The sequence below is a fragment of the Pipra filicauda genome, unplaced genomic scaffold (genome assembly GCF_003945595.2).
Source record: "Pipra filicauda isolate LSUMZ 115617 unplaced genomic scaffold, ASM394559v2 scaffold35_size7292922_pilon, whole genome shotgun sequence".
NCBI classification, from domain to species: domain Eukaryota; kingdom Metazoa; phylum Chordata; class Aves; order Passeriformes; family Pipridae; genus Pipra; species Pipra filicauda.
Window position 1 is genome coordinate 3,737,556 of NW_024104487.1, and position 23,201 is coordinate 3,760,756.

The window sequence follows — 23,201 nt, forward strand, 5'->3', positions numbered from 1 at the left end:
GTCTTGTTTTTCTAATTCTTTGATATCACAAGATGATAATATCAGAGATTAACTGATGGATTAACGCCTCTGTCACCAAATGCACTTACCTTGCATTTAAAGGGTTTGACATCAGAGTGAACAATCATGTGGGCCTTGAGAGTCTGCTTTTGCACAAAGCTCTTGAAGCACAAATGACATTGGTAGGCTCTGATATTGGTGTGGATCAGTACATGTCGCTTCATGTTGGCCAGCAGAGTAAATTCCCGGCCACAAATTCCACATTTGTGCTCTTTTACACCCTGCAAGAAAAGAAAAATTCAGTAGATGGAAAGTTTTTTAGATAATTTAATCATCAGTACAGTGATTTATGAATTATTCATTCCATATTAGAAAAGTAGATAATAAATTATTTCACTTTTAACATTTGTTCAAGAGGTATCAATGTAATTTTTCCTGAGAAATTCTTACACGGTTCTGAGAAGCAGAGAAGTAAACCAAAATATAAGTTTAATGAAATAATGAAGTTGGTTTACAAATCAATGAGACAGTCAGTGTCAGTGCTTCCGTGTCTTACTCTGCTGCTTAAGTAAAGTATTGGTCAAATATGTATATTTATTGACCAAGAATAAAAGCTAGGCAGTTATAAGACTAAAGTGGTAGTTGCCTTTGATAATTGAGCATCATTGGATTATGAAAAAGTCATAACCCTGTTCTGCAGAAAGCTATAGAAAATAGTCTGAAGTAACTGAGAAGTAGTCAAGCAATGGTACCAAATAAGATTAAATATTTTACATTCATAGAAGAGGAAAAAACATATATATTCTTAGTGGCATTTGCAGTAACCCTAGTGAATGATCTCCTTTTATATGAGGTTTATAGGGCATTTTTATTATGCTTTACGCCATATACTCAATACAAAATGCATGAATCAGTCTTTTTACACCTGCGTGGTCTAAATGTCAGCTTCTCAAAAAGTGATTCAGATATTATGAAAATCAAAGAATTTGCCACCAAAAATCTTAATAGTTTGAGTATGACTTGCTGAAGGTATAGGAATTTACTAGTGAGGTGCTGAGAGCAATTATTCCTCCTGCAGGCTCTCTTCACAAAGACATGAAAGGACTGTCAGTGATTTTCACAGTTAATTTAAAAGCTAAAACTGTGAACATCAGCAACAGCTTTGAGTGTCTGCTTATCTGATGTGAGGCTTGGTTTGGTGAGCTAAGTATTGTAAACTGTGTTCACAGCAGAATCCACCTGCAGCTGTGGACAAAGAAGCAGAAGCTCTGTAAAGGCGCAGGGACATTTCATTTCCTGTGACTAAAGTCTTCAATTAGTGGGATTTTACATGGTAAATCCAAAGACCAGGGAATCTTCAAGAAAAGCAAAAACTATAGTTACTCAGCAGGAAAGAAAAAGCACATATGAAGTAGAGGTTGTTGGTTTTTAAAAGAAAATATGTCTATAAAACTGAAATGCTGTAGCTTTCTGTATTTTTAATGTTTTTCATATAAAAGCCAAAATTCAAGATTTAAAGGAAAAATATGCAAATCTGAAAGCAATTTTTTTTTAAATGAGGGGGTTTATCTTGTTTTAACAATATTTTTGTAAAGGTGGACAGTCAATTTCTGAGCTTCTTGAACAGAACAATTACACTTTCTCTGTTTCTGAAAGCAATCTTTCTGGAAGTGCTCCAAAGTTTGCTTCTACCCTAAACTGACTCTGTTGTCACTATTGTCAGCAGTGGTGTGACTGCTACTTGATATGAATTGGCTGCGATTATGGTCCTGCTTGCCCATTTCTATTAACTGGCATTCTGGATAACTTATGCATGAAGGGGAATTTTTCCTAGGATTTTTTGTTTTTAAATTGTCTCATTTTAATTGTTCTTCAAAATATGATGAGTAATAGTATACTTTCTTTTGCTGCAGTCTACTGCAAACCCACCTACTTCCTAATTAGGAGAACAAAACAGCAGAACTGGATTTCAGTAAAAAAAATTCTTTTAAAATTTTCAGGGCAGGGGGTGGTGGTGTTTATTATACAGCCCTGCAAAATTATGTTATGTTACAGAAGGTCATTCCGAAGACAGAAACCGGAGAGATGTGAATACAGTTTTGGAACGTAATACGGAGAGTTTAATTGAACTCCTGTTTATGATGAAGTCGGTTTGTGTGTACTTTCTTAAGTCTGACAGAGACACCTGGATTATAGTACCACCAGCAGTGCTGGGGGTTCTGCTCTGTGTAAGTATGGCAAAAGCTGGCAAAAGGCCATATGAGGCTGTATAGTCTCTTCTCTTTCCAAGGAGGTAGATACCTTAGCAGCCTGTAACCCTCCTGCTACCTTCAGATGCAAGATCAGAGAGCAACCCACGCTTACCTTGTGAGTGAGGGAGTGTTGTTTCAGGTGGTGGGGCTGCACAAACTCCATGCCACATTCAGTGCAGATGTATGGGCGGATGTCTTTGTGCTTCATCATGTGGTTTTGCAGCTGACTTGGGTACTGGAAGGTCTTATCACATTCAGTGCAATTGTACTGTATAGGACCACGATGGGTGGTCAGGTGTCTCTTCAGCTGGGCCAGAGTTGGAAAGTCCAGACCACACTCCACACAAATGTTCTCTCGGCCACTCTCATGCTTAGACTCATGTGCTTTCAGCTCACTAGGGTAGGCAAAACCTCTGCCACAGATCCTGCAGTTGTAAGGCTTGATGTCACTGTGTTGCATCATGTGTCTCTTAAGGTGACTGGTTTGAGTGAAAGCCTTGTGGCACACCTGGCACTTATGTGGCCGAGTGCCCTGGTGTGTCAACATATGCGTGTGCAAGTGGCTCAGCTGCTTGAAAAGCTTGCCACATCGGGTGCAAGCATGTGGCTTAATGCCACTGTGCCCCAAGATGTGGGTGACCAGATTGTATTTGGATGTATAGGACTTCTCACACATGGGACATTGCCAGCGTTTCTGTTCACCCCCCACATCAACATAGTAACTGTCATCTATCTGAAGGTTGACATCTACTCTTTCAACTTTCTGTTTGTTTTCACCACTTTCTCTTACTTCAGCCCTCCTGAAGGGTGGTTCTGGAGGTCTTTTCATTTGAAAGGGGTTCCTGAAATGAAAGTTTGGTGGTACAATGAAAGGAAACATTAAACCAGGGTGGACTTTAGGATAATAAGGGTAAGGAGCCTGCATGAATGTTGGGCTACTGGGCCATGCCATGTTGGGCTTCACTGGTTCTTGCTTAATGGGCTTGGCTCCAAAATGCTCCAGAGTTCTGTAGAATTGAAAACCAAAGTTGCAGAGGTCAATCATCTGGGAGCTGTACTTGGGCTGTGCTGGCTGTTGGAACACCAAGGGGAGACTGGAAGAGCCTATGTCATTGTGATCGTCAGGTCTGTCTGGTGGTGATGAGGAATCCTCAAGGGTGATGGAAGGTGGCATTTTTGTTGGCATGCTCTTGCGTTTCCGAGACCCTCCTTCCAAGGACCCCTGGAAAGATTCCATGTTTTCAAGAGGAGGAGGACCATAGCGGAAATGCGAAAGATGTGTTCTGAATTCTTCATCAAATGGAGTTGTTCTGTGTGGCTTTGTAACAGGGCTGAGTGGCTGCAGGCAGCGGGAGAAGGGAGAAGCTTGGGTATTGTCCACATTAAAATCCGTTTCTTCGTTCTTCATCATACTTGAATTTTTTCTGTGTGGCCCAAATTCCTTAAAATAAGCAAAAAACCAAAATCTCTTAATTTCTTCCCATTCTTTTGGATTTAACATTTTATTGACTATTTTATTGTTTTGAAGGTTGTTGGCTTTTTTTAATTAAATACAACCGGGAATGTCTTAGACCTGTATAAGACAAAGGCGTTTTGAAGAAGAATTAAGTTTCTTAGTGAAGAACAAAAAGGCTTTGGTCTTCCTGAAGGAGATTTGGTTGTTTAAATCAAGTTTGACTCACACAGCATCCTTACGACATAAATATTCTGTACTGTGACAGCTACTCTGCAGCTGCATCTATATGGCAGTGTTTCTGCTTAATTTAATTCGGACAGGCTGTTTGTGGGCAAAATTCTGTCCTTGGCTGTGCTTGCACAGTCTTGAGAAATTGGCGGTGCATCTAAAGGATATGGCAATACAAACAGCAATGTGGACATTTATTATGGTTGTGACATGAAAAGCCAAAGCCAAAAAATATTAAACTTCTTTGTATCATTAACATGTGCTACTGTGAGAGAAAACAATGGCCAAGTGATCTAAGGACACTGTGTACCATCAGATTTTGCGCCGTGTTTCCTGACTTCTCTCACTTTGTATTGTAATAAGAAGGCGGAGATTAATTTATTTTCTTTGTTTTAATCCCAGAGATATTTACCTGGCAGATTTGGGGGAGGAAAGACATTTGACAACTCTCCAAATTACATTCAGTTTAATAGGGATTTTTTTGTTTCTAAACAGGTGGGCAAAATCTCCACTGTAAAACCAAATATAGAATTAATATCAACAAACCCCCGAGATTCCACAGTAATTGACAACTAAGAATGCTCTGAGCTTTTCTAGTGATACAATGTGATGAGGCAGATTAATAATTTTCTTCTGGCAAAATTTTATATCCCACTGATTATACAGATGTCTTTTTCTGGATTTGGGATTCATCTAAAACATTGGTTATAAGTTTTGGTTCATCTTAAATAAGGCTGCTACCTTTTCCCTTGTCTTTCTAGAATCATAGAATCATGGAATCCTTTATGTCAGAAAAGACCTTTAAAATCGTCAGGTCCAACCGTTAAGTCAGCACTGCCAAGTCGACCTCTAAAACATGTCCCTAAGCACCAATGTCTACATCTTTTAAATACCTCCAGGGTTGGTGACTCAACCACTTCCTTGGGCAGCTGTAGAAAGTGATAAGATCTCCTCTGAGCCTCCTTCTCTTCAGGTTAGAAAAACCACAGACCCCTCAGGCATTCCTCCTCAGACTTGTGCTCCAGACCCACCACTGTTTTACTTCTCTGGACAAGCTCCAGCTCCAGGAGGTGCTTCTTTTAGTGAGTGGCCGAAACTGAAAACAGGATTTGAGGTGGGGCCTCACCAGTGCTGAGGACAGAGGAGCAATCACTGCCCTGGTCCTGCTGGCCACACTATTGCTAGTACAAGCCAGGGTGCCATTGGCCTTCTTGGCTACCTGGGCACACTGCTGGATCATGTTCAGCCACTGCTGACCAGTACCCCTAGATCCTTTTTTGCTGGGTGTCTTTGCAGCCACTCTGTCTCCAGCCTGTAGTGCTGCCTGGGGTTGTTGTGACCCAAGTGCAGTACCCAGCACTTGGTCTTTTTGAACCTCACCCTACTGGCCTCAGCCCAACAATCCAACCTGTTCAGATTGCTCTGCAGATCCTTCCTACTCTCCAGCAAATCAACACTCCCACAGAACTTAGCAAATGTACTGAGGGTGCACTGTAACCCCTCATTGAGATCATCAATATAGATACTAAACAGGGCTGGACAAAGCACTGAGCCCTGGTAAAAACCACTGGTGACCAGCTACCAGCTGGATGTAACTGCATCCAACACCATTCTCTGGGCCTGGACATCCTGGCTCTTTTTTAACCCAGGAAACAGTGCACCTGTCCAAGCCATGAGAAGCTAATTTCTCCAGGAGAATGCTATGGGAAATGGCATCAAAAGCTTTACTAAGTTCAGGAAGACAACATCCACAGCTTTTCCCTCATCCACCAGTTGGGTCATCCTGTCATAGAAGGAAATCATGCTGGTCATGCAGGACCTGCCTTTCCTAAACCCATGGGCCTGATCCCCTGGTTGCTCTGTATGTGTTGTGTGATGGCACTCAGGATGATCTGCTCCATAACTCTCCCTCCAGCCTTTCCTGTAGATGAAAGTCGTATTTACTGACCTCCAGTCAACTGGGACCTCCCCAAATAGACAGAAGTGCTAGTAAATGATGAAAAATGGCTCGGTGAGCATTTTCACCAGGTCCTTCGGGACCATGGGCAGATCCCATCCAGTCCCATAGACTTGTACAGGTCTAAGTGAGAACAACTGGTTTGACTATTAAAGACTGAAGCAAAGAAGGCACAAAATACCTCAGCTTTTTCTTCATCCTTTGTTGCTATGTTTCACTCCACATCCAATAAAGAATGAAGACTTTGTTCAGCCCACTTTTTGGTGTGAATGTATTTACAGAAACATTTTTAATTGTCTTTTGTGGCAGTAGCCAAAATAAGTTCTAGCTGGGCTTTGGCCCTTCCAATTTTCTCCCTGCATAACATCATGACATCCTTGTAGCCCTCCTGAGGGATACACTTATATGAATGTGTGTGTGTTTGTGTACATGTATCTAGCCAACCAGGCAGAGATTAGGCTGGAAAACTAGACATATTTTCCCTCTATCATCTGTGACATGTTGATGCTATTTATAACATCATTCTTGGAAATGCTGGGTGGAGAGTACGAAGGTGAATGGAGTACTATATACACTCCTATTTCTTTTTCAGGAAGCTCCATGCTTGATAAACCTTCTACTAAAGATAGATAAAAGCAGATCTCTGTAACCTAGTTAGGCCACGGGGAAGAGAAGGCATCTTAAAAAACTTCTTGCAAACACATTGTTTTTTTAGAAGGAATAGACTGTGGAATTATCATTGAGATAAAGTGTGAAGCTAAAGGTTCAATGACGAAACTCTAAGACAGAAAATTTAGACAAAAGGATCAAACAATACATGAAGAGGGGGTATTAATTGAAGCAAAAATTGAAGGATCTCTAAACTTACGATTCAAAAAATACATCCAATAGAGGAAAAAGATTAAAAAATTGTTACATCTTGGACAAGTATCTAATAATTGTACCACAACTTGACTTTCAGTTTCTAGCTCACTGACTGGAAATATCATACATATATGTACACAATATAGAATCATAGAATCATAAAATATCCTATTTGGAAGGGCCCCACAAGAATCGAGTCCTACTCCGGGCCCTGCACCCCAAGAATCACATGATATGCCTGAAAGTATTGTTCAAACACTTCTTGAACAGACTTAGTGCTGTGACCACTTCCCCGGAGAGCCTGTTCCAGTGCCCAAGCACCCTATAGGTGAAGAACCTTTTTCTGATATCCAACCTAAACCTCCCCTGACAAAACTTCATGCCAATCCCTCAAGTCCTGTTACTGGTCACCACAGAGAAGAGATCAGTGATTGCCCCTCTTCTTCCCCTCACTAGGAAGCTGTAGACTGCAATAAGGTCTCCCTTCAGTCTTCTCATCTTCAGGGTGAACTAATAAAATGACCTCAGCCACTCTTCATCAGGCTTCCCCCAAGGCCTGTCACCATCTTTATAGACCTCTTTTGGGCACTCTTTAATAGCTTTATATCCTTCTTGTATTGTGGCATCCAAAGCTGCACACCTATATTTGTGTGTATGCATACATAGCATGCATGTTCAATCAGAGAGGACTTTGATCGACTGTTCATTCTACTGTTTCCTTGTCACCCTAACTCCCCGATCAAAATAAGGAACAGTTAGATCTTGAAAATTTTTGGAGAAAGGCAAGGGAATCCCCTGAATACTGAAAAATTCTTCACTTCTTTCCACAAGAAAAACATACTTTAAAAATAATTTTTAACAAAGTTAAACTCACACAATTTGAACATAAAATATGCTTGTAGACCAAAATCTTTCCTTCTGGGGTCTGTCCCTCAAATATCTTTCAACTTGTGTATCTTATTTTTTCCCAGCGATATGGGTATAAAATTCTTCAAAAGGCATGTAGCAATTGAGAAACAGCTATGTTATTTACTGCTTTTGTTGGATTATTGAAATGCTGCCAAAAATATACAGAGATGACAGTGAGTTGTGTCTAATTGCTCTCTTGTCTGCCCATCACTACCTTCTTCCACAGCCAGTTTTGTGCGGTTTCATTCTTTCTGGAACACGCAGTTACAGCAGAGGCTGCAGAACTCCTTGAAATTACTAGAAAGAAATAATTTCCTTGTGATACTAACCTTTCAGTGCTTTCACTGAGCATAGGGGTTGATTTCACTGTCCACAGCTACATGCATCACAGGACTAAGCCTACAAAGGAAAGTGTTTAAATAGTCAGTGACCAGCACAATCAGAGGTGCTATATAATCCAACACAAGAGCACTCAGAAGGAAAGGGGAAGTCTATATATATGGATCACCCTACTGCTTTATTTTCCCCCTTGAATCTACCAGCACCTATAACATATAAATTAATGCTTTCTTCTTTCATTCTGGCAGCAAAACCTTGCTAATTTGAAGGGAGCTGTGATCTTAACCTTGTCCAGAACTGAATTCCGTGAAAACATGAGTCCTGATGAAACCATAGAAGAGATGACAGATGTGACCACCATGCAAGAAGTAGTTATGGAACAGAAAGACTAAGATTAGCTCAGTTGGTTAGAGCATAGTGCTAATAACAGCAAGGTTATGAGTTTGATCTCTGTATGGGCCATTCATTTCGGACTCAACGTTCCTTGTGCGTCTCTTTCAACTCAGAATATTCTGTGAAATAAGAGGAGAGTCCCTCTTCTTTAAACAATTTCAGTAGAGAACTTCAAAGTTTTTAATAGTTTCCCAATACGTTTTTTCTATCTAACTGTGCAGTAGCTGCTCTCATTTTAATACTCAACAACAAATTAGGAGGGAGGGGGTGAATTTATTTATTATTATTATTATTTTATATTTATTATTATTTAAATATTTTTATATTTGAATATCACTTACGGGTCTTCTATAAAGTGCTTGTTTCTTATACAAGCACTTTAAAGTATCCTTCTTTCTACAGAACGTCATATTTAAAATGTAGTGCTATGTAGTGTGATTCTAAACATTGGATGGTCATTAAAAATTCTAGCTTTCATCAATAATATTTCAGCTCCTAGGTTTTGAAAATTTGGTCTGGAAAACTCACTGAGACAGAGTTTTCCATGCTGTATTGTCACTGAAATATAACACTCCCTCCAAAAAACCTAGCCCTCCAGAGCTTACTAAAAAGTCAATTTCTTTAGAAGAGACAAGCATCCTCACAGTTTCTTTCTTTATGTAAAAAAATATATATTTGGAAATACACTAGTTTGAAAAATAGAACCAAAAATTCTCTCTTCCTGTCCTTTCAAAACAACAAAAGAAATGTGACAGTGAGTTCAGATAGTTGTTGAGGTATTTCCAAAATAAAATATCTATGCAGCAGCTAATAATGTTGTTAACTTCCATGAAGGAGGTAGAGAGTTTAATACAGAATATGAATCACCATTTACTTTCTCACGTTCGCTCACTTCTACAGACAAAGGATTTAAAAAAGTATGCAAATGCTGCTATTCACTCTACAAGGATTGTTACAGTGTCCAGCTAATATTCGGTAGTGGAGTCAACAGCAAATTTTCTTTAGATTTCAGTAGAACCAAGATTCTTCTTCCTGTATGAAAATGCCTTCTATCTGTAGATTAATAATGTGTCCAGCTACAACAATGTGAGGTTGTGAAGTTTCTCAAAGTTAAACACTGCCTATTACTGTTGTGATCTTGCTCTTGGGCAACACAGTTATAAAACCAGGGATGAGGCCAAGGTGAGCAAAAGTGGTATGTACCCTCTGACAAAAGGAAATGGTTTACTTTGTCACAACGTTTGCACTTATATTTGTTCTTTCAGAAGAAGGCGAAACACATGAAAATGGAGGAAGTCTAAAGGTGGCTTAATAGGCTAAAAAGCTTCTCTTAACTGGAAGAGAAGTTCCATGTTTAATTGAATGTGTAGGACTGCAGAACCATGACCTGTAACAGTGCATGTTTGCTCTCCTCTTGAGAACTGAAATATTGGCATCTATAAGGAAAAAAATGAAAAAATGTGTTGGATGTGGGAAGTATTAGCAACAAATTTAACACTATTACATTTCTTGAGCTAAAGTTGAGCAGTTCTTGAGCTTCAGTCTTATTGAACTACCATCTGGGTTTTTCTCAATCACTGTTTTTTGTCAATCGTTATTACGGTGATAATTATCATTATCTTAATAGGTTTAATGGGCTCTCAGTCTGTACTTCCAAATACATTATCTTTTTAAATGTATTCAGTCATACAACTGTTGAACTAAGCACCAAATTACTTACACAGTTTTCTCTCATTTACTATTGATGCAAAACTTGCATCTGTCTCAGGATCTGACAAAGAAACTATACTATGATGAATTCATTTCACTTCAACAGAGAGAAGGTGCTCTCTGCTCAATGACACGCTGCTTTGAGCTATTTGTCAGACTTTGAAAATGCCAAAAATACCTATATAAATGTGAATATATCCATTACTGGTAATCAAGTATTTTCATTTAGTACACATCTGATCCCTCCTTATAATTTTCCTTGCTATTTTCCTTCAGTGGCAGTATGAACCCTTCCAGACAGAAGGTAAAAGATTGTGTTCAAACCCATAACAGAACTTCTCTAAAATCAGTGTCAACCCTACTGTCCTATTCTTTAGAGAAGTCCGTGCAAGCTATATTTTCTATCCATGTTCTCCATGCGTAAATATCCATGTTTCAAGCACACAGTTTTGAAAAATTGACTCTATTAACGTATACTGAGTGTATGTTAATATGTTCTATCTGAGTATATAAACTGTGTGCATGTTATATGTAAACTAAATATATGTTAACATTCACAAATCAGCCTTGAAGATTTTATGCTACGGTACTTGAAGCTAACCTAAAATATTATTTACATTTTAAATTAAGAGAGTACTTTTTTTGCCTCAATCTGGAGATGGGAGAAGACAAAACTTTGGACTACCTTGTAAAATTAAATATGGTTTTAGAGAAAGTGTTCAGAATCAATAACTGTGGATACTGATTATAGAGAGACACAAATGTTGTGGAAGCCTTTAGAAAAACAGGCTTGAGCTGGAAATAACAGACATTGAGTTTAGTCAAATCTTTTTCTATACCACTTCTACAAACACTTGTTTTCTCACTTTCACATGCATGTAGACCTGGTGTCAAATGAAGTCCATGATTTAACCATTAGCATAATTGTCTACTGACATAAGGCTTCTTGCCCCATGTTTTTGTGAGACAAATGTCTGCTTAAATGGAGAACACTATCAAGATAAAAGTATTGTCACATATATCCCTCTTCCCTTTTTGGATTACCATCATTAATAGACTTAGAATTGAAAACAAGTAAACAATTGTTCACAAAAATGACTTGGAATGACTGAAAATGAGAAGTGGACTAGATCAGGTTTTTTCTTCCTACATTAGTATGATAGTACCAAGGAGCTCGCTGTCTTTTCACTTCTCCCTGGGAAATTACCTTCATCTGCTGGTATCAGACTTCAAGTTAAAACTTCTTCTTTCCACCAAGAAATGTGGGGGTTTTTTTCTCAGTAAATGCTTGGTAAAGTGATCATCTTTATAATTCTTCTTAGGGCATAATCAGAGCTCATTAAGGTTTGTGGGAAGACTTCCAGTGAAATCTGAAAGTAATTCTTAGAATTTTTTTTGTTATGGATTCTATTGTCCAATGAGATAGGAACCCATCTATCGCACAACCAAACGAAAAAAATATTTATATCCTCAGAAGTTAGCAGATGGTAACATTTGCAGACAAGCTTAATGTAAATCATACAATCACACAACAAAGAAACTTAATTGATTAAAAAAATCTGACAGCTTAACATGACACAGCAAACAGATGAAACAAGCAACAAACTTTCAAAGACACCTTATTTACTAAATAATTTTTTTCCTTCATTTACTATTTTGGCATCTTTCTTGCTTCATGGTTGAAGTTCTAACACTTTAGATATTCCTTTTGCTCCTAGGGCTTCCTATCCAGTGTAGCTGCATTAATATAGTCTGCAAGATGACATCAATACAAAGAAATACAGAAAACTGTGTAATAGAAATAGCCTCCCTGCATTGTCTTTGTTATTCCCAAATTTTAACTTGCACAATTTTTTTTTATTTTAGCTAGGAAATAGAGAAGTTTAGTAAGCACACTCATTTGGCTGCACTGCCTATAGAGTAGATTTTGAAGTCATCTTGGATATGCATGTAACTTGGTTTTGTACTTATTTCAGAGAAAAAAACACTACAAGCACTATCACAGGAGTATAGTTATCTTGGTATTCATTGTAATAGAGCAAATGCTCTAAAATAGTATTAAAATGAACGCACATTCACTTTCCCATAACTTACAGATCATTTTTGTTCTGGTAATTATTGAAAGCATTAAATTAGATTTTGATTAGACTAAATTAGATTAGATTAGACTTTGCTGAAAGTCTGGAGCTGTCCCACTACCCACGCTGCCAGAGATGGGGCACTGTTTGTGGTATCAGATATGTTTATAGAGTAGTTTATGGCATAATTTGCTTTTCAATCATTCATTAATTAGATTTTAAAAAAAAAGATTGCCAGATGCTATAGTGAGGTAGCTGCAGATGTATTTCTTCTCTCCACTATGAGTGCCATGTTGTCAGTTTCGCAAAATGGTTTGCTCTCTCTCTCGCTGCTTTTATGTGCACTCTGTCCTTACCTCAGGGAAACCTTTGCTGTTACTCTCACTATTCTTCTGTTGTCTAACAGGACAGAGGATGAAGGTCTCAGAGCAGAATGGCTGGGCTAACCACTGGGGGCATTACTCTAGGCCTAACTCTAGGGTCTTACTGGCAATACCTTTAGCAGTACTTTAGCCTCATGGACCTCTCTAGTCATTTCTGGGTATGTACAAAGTGGGTTTTGAGTACAGTTTAGGCTCACTGCTGTTTTGGTTCTTTATTTCTCTTCTTCTTATCCTCCTTTCTCTTTTATTTTTTTCTTTTTTTTCTTCCTCTTTATGAGTTTTCTTAGTTCTTCTCTTATATGTCCTTACCTCTTCACTTCTGTATTCCATTTGTTGTTCACTCTATTCTGTTTGCTAAAAGGGTCAGCAACACGTAGACAACCTGCATAATGACATGGATGTTAAGTCCACAGGCTCTGAAGTGCTAGCTGTTTATACACAGCCACACCAAACCACAGCTACACATGACAGGAGCCTACAAGGCAGAGCAAATCATCCGATCTAAAAGTATGTCAGGGGACAAAGATTATTTGTCCTCAGCTAAGCACCTCCATCTTCTTGATTTGCTGGTACCATCATGGAATTCAAGGCTGCTTTAGAGTGGGGAGGAAGCGGGAGGGGGAATAGCTGCTCACCAGCAGATCTCTTCCTCTGGGTTCACAGTACAGCCCTGCCCTACCTCTGCTCACAGCAGGATGGGCTCTGGCCCAAACTCTTGTCTTTCTCTGTTCCTCCACAGAAACCTGCTAAGTGTATCCTGAAACAGAGTAGCTGGTAAGGCACAGGAAGATGTAAAACCATACATATCAGCTCAGGCTAGCAGTGTAGCTAACTCAAAATCTTGGTCTTGTGAAGAATACAAGGCATAGGACATAGTGTCAACTTTCCAGCATGGTCTTCAGGCAGGTTCTCAGATCTGTGGCTCAGTGCTTTCCTGAACTAAAGATGTTGCATTCTGACTTTTTCTTATTCAATGAAGCATGGATGTGGATAAAAGTTATTTAGGATAAAAACACGAAGAACTGTTTCTTGTGAGCTGAGGGACATACAGAGTTAGGTACTGTGTTCTGGGGATGTGACATACCTCTCAGTGGTTTGATGGAAAGTCTTGTGCCTCCAAGATTTAGAGAGGAGCCCAGGCACTGACAGCTGCACTGTGCAGGAGATGATATGCCCACATGCACTCTTCTCAATCTACCTTTCCCTGAAGCGCTTCTATTTTTTTATCTTAAAGTCCACTGAAGCCCAAATATACTGTAGATTATTTTGCTTATGCCTTGCTTTCCATCTCCCTACCAACTCTCTGAACAGCAGACCCTCTCCTGCTTCCATCTTTAGGAACCATTATTTTGTCACTGTAAAGATGGATCATTTTTGCTGGTAACGGTTCAGCTGCAGAGTCTCTATTAGTTAGGGTTCTTAAATGTATAATTCCTCTCCTTTTCCTTTGTTTCCCCCCCACCGTCACAAAAACAGGAAAGCAAAATATATTCATATTCCGAATAGAAATTTGGAGGATATGCAAAGGTGAACTACCGCCTCAAGAAGGCTGACAGGTGTGTAGCACTGGGCTGCATTTGAAGGTGCTCTTATGTTCATTTCAAGAAGAAATTGTATTAGACTAATTACTCCAGACTAATTACACCTGTTTTGAAAATAAAACAGAAAAGACAGGTTGAGTGCCAAGAGCTGTTCTCCAGGAAATGAGTGCAGGTCTGAGTTTAGAATGAGGATGTACCTAAAGAAATTTCACTCACCCATACTGGATCCTCACTCCCTTCTTCTGGAGTTTTAGCACTGCAGAGAAGGGGTTACAAGGCAGAATGAACTGGAAGAAGCCTGACACCATAGCCAAGCTATAAATGCAATCACTCAGGATGGTAAAGTGCCTTAAACTTTCAATAAACCTAAAGAAGTGACACCTGGGAGCAGAACAGACCTATCTCTAAAGGCATGGAGTTCGCAGCACTCAAAAAACACGTTTGACCTCTCTCTGCTCCCCGCCCCTTGGCACTTGCACTTTTATCTGTCTAAAGGTCCAGCTCCCGCCAAAGACAACCAGGGTCACCCTCACAGGCTTTAGCTAGGACACTCCCTTAAGAGAATAGAGATGTGTGACCAAACTCATCAGGAAGGAGGAGGGAAATGAATCAAAGTCTCCCGTCTTTTACCTGTTATATTTTGCCCTGAATTTGATGTCATCAGTGTATATTGAGTTACATATAAATATTCTTACAGGACCGGGTCCCCAAGAGCATTTGGGCAATGATGTACTGAGTTTTCAGATCATGACCAAAGTTCAGGGCTGACAAGATCAAACTGGCCATGATGGTGTTTGAAGCACATGTAGTAGCAGAGTTCTAAATGCACAGTTTAACTGGTGCCAGCAGACAGGGTGGAAACGTAATTTGATCCTGCTCTGACTAGGAATTGGAATTAATGGTGGATTGGCCAGCTCAGCTGACTATTCAATTAAACAATTCATCGTAAGCAACTGACTTAATTCTCTCTCTGGTGTGATCTGTGTTGTACTGAAATAATTATGGAAAATCTGTGGTATAGTTGAGAACAAGATTTGGTATTTGACAGTTATGAGGTGATGACAATTAGACAAATTTCTTCCTTTTCTTAAATGAATAAGGAATTTTCATGTCATAGGTTGGAACCATGGATGTGTCCCTTCCTTTATAAAGTATGTGGAGTCACTTTAATCACTGTTTATAGAAGTCCTATCATTCCATCCCTATTTCCTGTCTATCACATATTTGCCACTGCAAATTAAAATAGTATGTTTCTGGCACCACAGGATTCCTAGGTATTAAATAGTTTTTCCTCTGGAAAATTATCAAATAACATTAATGAAACTTTTCTCACCATATAGGTATTATAAATACTAGGAATGATCTGGTAGTAAAACAGTGATTTTTAATACAGTGTGGAGTCCTTTAAGGACGCACAGTCATTAAACACTATAAAGAGAACAGAGAGGTTTTGAGCTCTACAGTGTGTTATTTTAAGAAAAATAACAGAGTTATGCAGAACATCCAAAATTAGAATGATCAAAAAGGCATGCCCTTCCATAACCCTCATGCTGTCCTGCTTGTGCTGTTATTTTGAAAGTAAACCTTTCACTGGCATTCATGACCTTTAAAAAGGAAATGCATTGGGCTTTTCTTCCTCCTGTAGTCCCAGTGTCCTTATCATATATGAAGGCCAGAGAGATGGTCTGTTCTCCTCCTATCTCTTTGTTATCTTAAAGGGTAGCTAAGGGCCACCTTCAACTTGGTTCTTCAATCCAGTCAGCTGCATTGCATTAGCATTTAATTGCATGTACTTCAAAATTGCTTGTTCTGGGCATTGCAGGTACCTCAAAAAAGAACATACCATGTAAAATGTGCACACACGCTTGAGGAGGATTGTATGGGAGAGATTTCATAGAAAGTTTCCAAAACACATTAGTTTTTAGTGAAAGTCTAGTTTTTCTTAAACACAGAGGAGTATTATTAGTCCCCAGCACAGAATGGTATTCTTGACTGATCATATGAAACATCTGCAAGGAAGTAATTTAAGATACCTTCCTCTCTGTCTTTGCTCTTTACCTGTGATGCCAAACTAGAATCTTCTCCTTGACTGAACAGCAAAAAAAAAAACAACAAAAACACTTTCCCTCTGTGATCCCCAAAATGAATCCTGCATATTGCCTTTAATTATTTTTTGATTTCCAGAAAGTTTTAAAAATAAGCATTAGTTTGTTGCCACAACTACAGAAAATCTGAAATTTAAAGCAAATGTTTATCTTGCTTCCGTGATTTTCATCAACTGGAAAACAAATTTCTATGGTAAATACAGGAAAAAATTCTTGAGATTAATTATTTTAAGCTGAAACAGATATAAAATGCCAATTTTACTGAATTCAATAAACTAGGATATGGCACGGGAATGACAGCTCAAACTTAGCCAAGTGTCATCAGCAGATACTGAAACAGAGACTAGAGCTACAAACAAACAAGAAATTATTTTTTGCCAAAGGGGAAAAAAAAAAGAAAGAGTGAGAAGAAACTCAATGTAGTATGAAATCTGAGATTCTGAACATTTCCCAAACCAGTCTCGTACTAATCCTTCGTGGTGGGTGATTACAAAGACTTGAACTGGATATTAACTCAGTTCAGATTTTCATCACAAGAAAAAGGAAACCAAGAAACCCCATCAAACCACTGTGACTCTACACCATGACGACATGAATAAGAATGGCCAGCCAGCAATATAAAATAAAGTTTTGTAAAAAAACACCCTATACATTAATATAATCTCTCTATCAATCCCTGCCCACATCCCCATGACCTCACCCCCGGTCATTCTACCCAGGAATTTTTCCTGGGGAAAAAAAGCAAGTATTACATATAAAAACCAGGAAAAGTTGATAGAAATTATTGCTGTGTTTTGGGAGGAGTAGCAGGTAAGGCTGTGGTCTGGGCAGGGTGACACTACCCACTGAATTCTGTTACAACTTACTCTCCTAATCATATTCAGTGCCTTCCACTGGATGCCTATTCATGTATTTTTAAGTAGCAAACAAATTAGTGAAAATCTCCACTTCAAGTCATTAGAGTAAATCCTGAGTCCCAATCATATGCCTACAGAATCCAGTGCTGTCTGTCATATCTGGTGATACTCTTTACCTATGGCTGAAGTTCAGGTGGGGTTTGCTTTCCGTGGAACATGAAAAAATCAATTAATGTATTTGGAATCTAAGGTCATTAATTAGTATTTCCATTTTTCTGGCAGAGGAAAGAAGAGTTGGTCAGCACCATTCCTCTGATGTATGTGACAACTTCTGTAGCATCCTGATAAAATGCTGCCTACAGACATACAAAATTATTCTGGAAATCTTGGTGACTTCATATTGTGAGTTCAGCACTATACAGGAAAACTGTTTGATATAACATTCATGCTAGTGTGATTCCCTGCTGTGGTGCTGTGGAAAAAATATTTTCCTGCACATTTATAAATGAATGGGTTTAATTTCTGGTGAACTTATGAGCACATTTTTGTCATCTTGCTCTTCTAGGAGGTTCACTACAATTTTCTTGAATTCCTATCAAAGGACAATAGTTTTGGACAAATACAGGATGATCTTCATAGCTTCAGAAATCTGCACTAAGGAACTGACCCAGCGTGGGCTAGTGTCTACCAGATGGTTCAAACAATTTCTGGTGTTCCTTAGAAGCTGACAGATGCTCTAAAGACAGGTCATCCCTTCCTTTTCCCCCTCCTGATATTGTTTTAATTACATATATACTCTAAATAATTTTAAGAAAAAAAAGACAGGTAGAAAAATAATATGCTAACTGAAAGTACTGTGTGACAGACAGCCCATTTTCAAATAGTGCTTTCAAATCATTTTTACCTGGAGCAAAAGTAGCAAGCTGAAACAATTGATGCTTTAGAAAGCAGCACAGAGAAACGACTAAACCTGAAACTACATTCTAAAATGATCTCCCTGGATATCTTTAGAGTGTGTATAAGTTTGGATTAAATCCAGTGTATTGTGTGTTGGTAAGAGCACATACTCTTTCCAATTTACAAAGTCTTTACTGGCAGATCCAGCATAGAGCCCTTCACAAAACAGAAGGTCTTTCGTCACTGAAAAAAGAGCCCAACAGTTACACTGCAAGCTTAAACAGGGATAACTGAAGTATAAGTGACTTTTGCACAGTCACAAACGTCAACAAACTAGTGAAGAGGAAGGCTGGAAGTCATTTTGTCCCTCCCAGCCAAAACACTTGTGGTTTTTCGGAGGGGCTGCTGTCAGAACAAGCTGCTCCCCAAAAAGGGGCAAAATCACATGCTTCCGTCCCTGAGACTAGCTCAGCTGTTAGAGAATGGTGCTAACAACACCAAAGCTGTGGGCTTGATCCCCATATGGGACACTCAGGAGCTGGACTTGAAGATCCTTGCAGATTCCTTCCAACCCAGAATATTCTGTGATTCATTCTGGGATTCCAGAGCCACCACACCTGCTCCTCCATTCTAGGAAGACCACCTTTCAAAGTTCCTTCTTGCAGGGAAATTAGGTGATTTCTGTTCTTCATCAGGCCTCCAGACAGAGGACTGCGTGGGTAATGCCTACTTGCTCTGCACTAGTTCTCCTTCTAGCACTGAAAATGCACGACCCTTCTTACAGCCCTGCTTTCAATTTCAAATCAGTTGTACCTGTTGCAAATTCATTAGCAAAAGGGGATATTATCAATGTAGGATACTCAGTTTACCTTGTAGGTTTTTGTAATTAAATAAATCTTCCAATTCAGTAACATTTATATTTTTCAGTGTCCTCTAAATTCTGATACCGCTAATTACCATATGCAGATGAAAAGTTAGGTGCTTCCAGGTTTAGAGTTTTTGAAGATTGGCAAGGGGAAAATAGGTTTTTTCCTTTAAATCAGATGAATTCATGCACACCCACAAAGTAGAAGGAAAAATGTGTCTGCATTTTAGATGTCATAGTAGAGGAGAGAGGGAAGAAAAATTAAAAATAGGGTGTTTCATCCTTCATTCAAATAGTTAATAAGGGGGGGGGGAGTGGTTTCTAACATAAAAAGCAGGAAATAAAGAATGAAAGTTTAAAAAAGGGGCAATTATTCACATAATTTCTTCCCATAACCTCCAGAGCAGAAAAATATTTTCTTTTACTATATAATTTCTTAGTTTAATTACCACCAATGACATTAGAAGTTTTTACAGTACATTAAGCATTGTTGGTTTAGAAGGAAAATTATGCGTTTTGCTTATCAAGAGCAGAGTAATGCTCAAATAAAACCATTTGTTTTACAAAAGCAAGTCAAAAAGGTATTAAGTTTGGAAGGAACTAAACCAAATATTAAGTAACATTTTTAATTGGATCATTAGCATTTTGGAAGCCAAGCAAGAAGGACTAGTCCCTGCCATATACATAAACAAAAACCAGATATCCAGCATGCAGCTCAATGTGTGTTTTAAATAACTGCTGAGTACTAACTTAGGCCTCTTCACTGAATAAAAATCTGAATATCACCCACAAAAAGCCATTCTATCCGCAGCAATGGAAAGCTGCAGTCTCAGTTTCAGAATATCAGCTTTTCAGCAGAAAAAAGATAATCCCAAGTAATTTTTTTCCAGATTTATTTCTTTCTTTTTAAAGACTTTCCGTTATTTGCGTCTATCTAATTCTTTCTTGTCCAAGATGATGTTCATTCCTTTTCAGTGGTCTTCTAGAACGGAAAACTAGAATGAGGATAACTACTGCACTCGAGAAGAAAACCACTGTTTGGTTTTAACAGGCGGTCTATTTTTAAAAATAGGTTGGGGTATAAAATTAGTCCATCAAACAAATGAAAAATCTGTAGCAGTCTCACAGCACTTATAAGGTCTGTTTGAAGGAGAAGTTTGTTTCATTGCATGAGTTGCTACTGAGGAACATACATTAGTGCTCAAAAGCTATGGCTCATGTTTCCTTACACAGTGTTACCTGATTAGTGTCCTTAAACTACAGCCATAGTATTACCCTATTACCTTATGCAGCCTTTACGGCTTTTATTTCTCATGGTGCTGTTCCGCTGATGTGCCTAGCAGAATGAAGTTATTCATCCAGACGGACATTTTTCTGCATCATTGTGTCTTTGCAATTTCAAAGATTAGAAACAACTTAAGCATTCTCTGGGGTAATCCATACTCTTCTGCCTCTGTATTTTAGGCTTATCTTGTGTTGCTATCATGATTCCTCCCCTTGTGCTTCTCCCCTTCTAAATCCTGTATATCTGTGTGTCACTACTAGAAACAGCACTTTAAATACATGACACTATGTTTATCTGTGAGATGTACATCATGGCTTTCAGATCACCAGTATCTGCTCTGCATCCAGATAGTCTGAAGGCAAGGTTCTTATTGATGAGCTTGTTTAAAAGAATCAAAACCAATCAAAAAACAAACAAACAAACCCCCAAAACCAACTAAAAATGAAAAAACTTACCACAACACCAAACCTCACTAAGATTCAAAGATTCAAATTAACTCCTGGTCAAAATCTCTACATTAAAGATGCCAAAATGTTACTAGGAATGTAACTCAGTGCTACTATTCTGCATCCAAAACTCCCATTCTCAATAGTATTCACCATTAAAGAAGCTGGTCCTAAACATAAAAAGGCAACTGACATAAAGACTTCTCTCAGCTTCTGCGCTGTTTGAGTTAGATATGTTACCTTCAGATTCCCACAGGCTACAACCCGTTTCTGTAACAACTTTGCCATTACTTCTGTGGTTTTATTTTTCTATTTCCAAAAAAAAAAGGAAAATTCCTCTACATTTTATTTCATTATACTTGAGAGCAAATCAAATGGAAATAATGGCTTTAAATAATACTCTGGGAAAATACATACACTGAGTGACTATATTTATGCTATATACATAAATATAGCATATATATTTATGCTATATTTATTTATATATATATATAAATATGGCTCTTAGCAATAGAAGCAATAACACTTGAAGCAAAATAAACACAGTCTCTCTCTTTTTGGTTTTGGTTGTTGTGCCAATATTTTTTATAATGATGAGGTGAATAATTGAAAATTCATTTCACAAATATTTAATTTGTGCCGTAAGACGGTCGTAGATCTGTACTCCAACCAGACTCAGATTATACCTTTCTCTGCTTGCAAGTATCTCAGCAATGTGGGATAAGGATAACATGTCAGCAAAAGAATCATCTTCTTGATACCTCAAGAAAGATATTAGTTCTGTTACAAATTCCTGTTGTACTGAATCATGTTAGAGCTCTCCCAGCAATAAATTACACAAAGTGAAAACAAATAAACTCCAGATGACTGCAAAAGTGTATCATTTGAAGGAAAAATAAAGCCAAGAGGTAAAATCTAAGAATGAAGTTTGAAATTCAAGCTCTACTTTTTACTGTCAAATTACTAAGCATTCCTTTAAAAATGTTTTTTCTCTGTGCTCATTATTGAGGACTGGGTTTTAAAATAGTATGTACTGCTTTTGGTCACCTACTATGATTTTGAACACACGTGTTCTTATTTATATATTTCTGACAATGTCTGAGAGAAAGAATTTGTTGTATACACGTCCTAAATCAATAATACATTAATGTTTATCATCTTCAGAAACAAAGTCTGTACCTAAAGGCTGTGGTTGACTCTTACCTATATGACAAACCAGACTTCTGAACTAACCAGACCAAAACCTACAAGTGATTGCAATCCCGAGTAACACCCTGCAGTTTGAGCAAAATACCACTACAAATGTAGAGCTTATGGGGTTCTTTTTTTGTGTTTGGAAGACTCTTCTACTTCTCACTTAAAGTAAAAAGTGGTATTCCAGGTGTTTAACATGTAACTGTCAAAATAGATGTCCAAATAATCTACTAAATTTGGGTCAGTATAAGTCACAAAAAAATAAACCCAGATATCCCAAGCAAAAAATATGGTAAGTGGTTTTCACGGCAATGCCTGGCATACACTTTCTATTAGCAGAGGATTCTTTGTGGGTTAAATATAATGAAATAAACCTAATAACTGGTGCCAAACTAAACGGAGCTGCAACATTAAGCTAAGAAGTTCAAGAAACAAGCTATTTTAATCTCCTTTGGCAGAACCCATCAGCTGCTCCCAAAGCAAACAGAATCTACAACTTACCCAGAAACTGGGCTGAATTTGTGGTAGATCATTCCTTCCTATGAAAAAACTTACACAAAGCTGCCAGATAGAGTGGGGCAGAAAGTCCTTTCCACTAGTTGGTTCAGTGAGAGGTGGGAGCAGAAGGCTGTCACAGGGCGGAAGCACAGCCCAGGTACCCTGGTGGGAGCAGGAGCTGGAGAGGGGCAGCTAGAGCTGCCTGCTGGCTCTCTGCCCTATCTGCTCACCATTTGTAGCCTCTCTATCTGGGCTCTGGCCATTCTGCAGAGGACCCTGCACTTCAGAGAGATGCAGCTTGAAGAAATACTGAATCATAAGATGAATAACTCTCCTGCAAAGAAATGGACACCTGTCCCAATTCTTCCCCCACCTCTGCATTCTGCTCCTATAAAAGTGTGCAGGAGGGGATTTTTCTCTTCCAGTATTTGAAACATACCCTTGCATTCAATCACTCATTTCACATGACAGTTCTGATCGTTGTGATACATTAATGACCAACATGAAAAATGCTATTGGTGTCTAAAACAATGCAAACAACAGATAAACAATTGAGTCCATCCTATTACTGATGCAGGTAATTAGCCTCACTGTTGTTATATACTACACAACATGAATTTTTTGTTTTCTTTTTTTCCACAAGAGAATCAGGAACTTTTTTTAACACCTCTTAAATGTTACTGTTTCTGGACTAATCATATACGTAGATAAGTAGAGAAAAACCTGTGTAATCCTAAACACAATACAGTTCGAAGGAAAAAAAACCAATGGCCCTGGTAATTCTTCTCCTGATATAGCACAGGTTGGTGGGTTGGAGCAGACTTCAGTAGAGAAATGAAATACATTGATTTGCCTATGACACAGCTCCTCTCTATATTTCAGCCCAGTGACTCTTGCTGAAACTGCACTGATAAAGTTAGTGAAGCCCGTAACAAGATTCTGGT

At 38.5% G+C, this 23,201-nt stretch overlaps 1 protein-coding gene across 5 annotated transcripts in view; it reads right to left on the minus strand.

The window, feature by feature from the left end:
* Positions 1–23,201, minus strand: part of ZNF366 (zinc finger protein 366) — a 70,272-nt gene that overhangs the window by 14,121 nt on the left and 32,950 nt on the right. For 2 of the 5 annotated variants that reach the window (XM_039384543.1, XM_027709727.2), the window contains 3 exons: positions 7,996–8,065; positions 2,365–3,693; positions 90–281 (listed from right to left, as the gene is read on the minus strand). In XM_039384543.1, the coding sequence (XP_039240477.1) occupies positions 90–281; positions 2,365–3,663 (1,491 nt within the window). In that variant the 5' untranslated portion in view covers positions 3,664–3,693; positions 7,996–8,065. Of the gene's footprint in view, positions 1–89; positions 282–2,364; positions 3,694–7,995; positions 8,066–12,878; positions 12,900–22,260; positions 22,348–23,201 lie in introns of those variants that run through there. The other 3 variants (XM_027709729.2, XM_039384544.1, XM_027709733.2) reach the window with 3 other exon arrangements.